This window comes from Corvus brachyrhynchos, unplaced genomic scaffold (assembly GCF_000691975.1).
Source record: "Corvus brachyrhynchos isolate BGI_N302 unplaced genomic scaffold, ASM69197v1 scaffold166, whole genome shotgun sequence".
Lineage (NCBI taxonomy): Eukaryota > Metazoa > Chordata > Aves > Passeriformes > Corvidae > Corvus > Corvus brachyrhynchos.
In genome coordinates, this window is record NW_008239671.1 from 128475 (window position 1) to 131300 (window position 2826).

At 63.3% G+C, this 2826-nt stretch overlaps 1 protein-coding gene across 1 annotated transcript in view; it reads left to right on the forward strand.

Moving 5' to 3' along the window:
- Positions 1-2826, forward strand: part of VPS16 (VPS16, CORVET/HOPS core subunit) — a 20622-nt gene that overhangs the window by 6184 nt on the left and 11612 nt on the right. The window contains exons 8-13 of the mRNA XM_017742382.1: positions 1-90; positions 378-433; positions 1018-1107; positions 1812-1906; positions 2560-2636; positions 2733-2823. The exon at positions 1-90 is cut by the window's left edge and continues 13 nt beyond it. Of these exons, the coding sequence (XP_017597871.1) occupies positions 1-90; positions 378-433; positions 1018-1107; positions 1812-1906; positions 2560-2636; positions 2733-2823 (499 nt within the window). The remainder of the gene's footprint in view (positions 91-377; positions 434-1017; positions 1108-1811; positions 1907-2559; positions 2637-2732; positions 2824-2826) is intronic.

Consider the following 2826-nt stretch of genomic DNA (forward strand, 5'->3'; position numbering starts at 1 on the left):
TTCCTGCACATGGCCGTGTCCTTCACCCACCGGCACCTCGCCCTCTTCTGCGACTCCGGCACCGTCTGGATGGGGATGGCCTCGCTCAAGGTGAGCTCACCCGGCCTGGGGGGGTCCCTGAGGGGTTCTGCGGGGTCCCTGAGGGGGTCAGGCCACCCCATATCCTGGCAGAACCCCAGAGCTGGTGCCGCTGCCTTCCCTGTGCCCCAAGTCCAGCTGGTTTCCGTTCACAGCCCCAGATTCAGGAATGTTCCCCGCCTTGCTCGGAGCCCAGCTTCCTTCCAGGGCGGGATTTGGGATCTGTGGGACCTTCTGGGTGGCACAGTGCCCACCCCACATTCCCAGTGCCTGTCCCTGACCCCTCTCCTCTCCCACAGGAAAAGTTCTGCGAGTTCAGCACCGGCGTCCGATCCCCGCCCAGGCAGATGGTTTGGTGAGCGCTGGCACTGCCCACCTGGCACCCCCGGCCTTCCTGGGGCTCCCCTCGGCTCTGCGGGACCCTCTGGGGCCACGGGGATCTGGGGTTAATGGGATTGGGATCCCCTTGTGATCTGTGGGACCCTCTGGGGCCACGGGGATCTGGGGCTAATGGGATTGGGGTCCCCTTGTGAACTGTGGGACCCTCTGGGGCCACAGGGATCTGGGGTTAATGGGATTGGGATCCCCTTGAGATCTGGGGCCACAGGATCTGGGGTTAATGGGATTGGGATCCCCTTGTGATCTGTGGGACCCTCTGGGGCCACGGGGATCTGGGGTTAATGGGATTGGGGTCCCCTTGGCTCTGTGGGACTCTCTGAAGTCCCTGTTCCAGGTTTGGGGTCACAGGGATCTGGGGTTCATGGGATTGGGGTCTCCCTGGCTCTGTGGGACCCTCTGGTGTCCCTGTGCCAGGTTTGGGGTCACAGGGACCCGGATTAATGGGATTGGGGTCCTCTTGGGATCTGTGGGACGCTCTGGTGTCCCTGCTCCGGCTGTGGGGTCCCAGGGTCCGGGGTTAATGGGGTTGGGGTCCCCCAGGTGCACGCGGCCCCGCAGCCGCCAGCGCGCCGTGGTGCTGGCCTGGGAGCGGCAGCTGATGGTGGTGGGCAATTCCTCGGAGTGCATCCGGTATCCTTTGGGAAGAGGGGACATTCCTGGGCCTTCCACGTGCTGCTGCCACCTCCTCTGTCACCGGCACTGCGGGGTCCCCTCGGTGTCCTGTCCCATGGATGCTCCCAGGTCCTTCCCTTGTCCCATGGATGCTCCCAGGTCCTTCCCTTGTCCCATGGATGCTCCCAGGTCCTTTCCTGTCCCCTGGGATGCTCCCAGGTCCTTCCCTGTCCCCTGGGATGCTCCCAGGTCCTTTCCCTGTTCCCATGGATGCTCCCAGGTCCTTTCCCTGTTCCCATGGATGCTCCCAGGTCCTTCCCTTGTCTCATGGATGCTCCCAGGTCCTTTCCCTGTTCCCCTGGATGCTCCCAGGTCCTTTCCTGTCCCCTGGGATGCTCCCAGGTCCTTTCCTGTCCCCTGGGAAGCTCCCAGGTCCTTTCCCTGTTCCCATGGGATGCTCCCAGGTCCTTTCCTCATCCCCTGGGATGCTCCCAGGTCCTTTCCCTGTTCCCATGGATCCTCCCAGGTCCTTTCCTCATCCCCTGGGATGCTCCCAGGTCCTTCCCTGTCCCATGGGATGCTCCCAACTCCTACTCTGGCTCCCAGGTCCTTTTCCTGTCCCCAGGGATGCTCCCAGGTCCCTTCCCCATCCCACAGCGTTCCCTTCCCTCCGTGGTGTCCCTGGAGCCGTGGCCGTGCCCCAGCCCTTAGCGGGAGCACAGCTTTGTCCTGGATGAGGATTCCCACCTGGTGCCCGAGCTGGACGGGGTCCGGATCCTGTCCCGCACCTCCCACGAGTTCCTGCACGAGATCCCAGGTGAGTTTTCCCTGCCCTCCTGAGCACCTGGGATAAGGAAACCTGGCCCAGGAATTCCCAGAGAAGCTGGGGATGCTCCATCCCTGGAAGGGTCCAAGGGCAGGTTGGATGGGGCTTGGAGAAAGCTGGGATAGTGGGAGGTGTCCCTGGTGGGGCTGGGTGGGATTCCAGGTCCCTTCCCACCCAAACCAGTCCGGGATTCTGCAGCCAGGCTGGGCATGCTGGGAATGTTCACCTGGAGAAGGGAGAACTCCAGGGAATCCTCAGAGTCCCTAAAGGGGCTCCAGGAGAGCTGCAGAGGGATTTGGGAGAAGGGATTTGGGACAGGAGGCAGGGAATGGCTTCCCAGTGGGAAAGGGGAGCTTGGGCTGGGATGTTGGGAAGGAATTGCTGGGAATGGAATTGCCAGAGCAGCTGGGGCTGCCCCTGGATCCCTGGGAATGTCCAAGGCCAGGCTGGACACTGGGGCTTGGATCCAGCTGGAATTGGGGAAGGTGTTGGGCTTGGAATGGGATGGGATTTCAGATCCCTTCCCACCCAACCCATTCCACGATCCCGCTGCTGGAGGATGCTGCCAGCTCATGGAAGTGGCACCCGGTGCCAGCTCTGGGCTGGAGCAGCCCCTCAGCCGTGCCCTATCCCAATCCCTGCAGAAGCCAGCCAGGAGATTTTCCGGATCGCCTCCATGGCTCCGGGCGCTCTGCTCCTCGAGGCGCAGAAGGAATACGAGGTACATCCGTCCATTCCCCCTTCCCAGACACCCACTGGGGTGGCATCCCGAGGGCTCCGTGTGCCATGGGGCACCCCGTTCCCGTTTTCCCCGCAGAAGGAGAGCCAGAAGGCCGACGAGTACCTGCGGGAAATCCGGGAGCAGCAGCTGCTTCCCGAGGCCGTGGGCCAGGGGATCGAGGCCGGCGGCG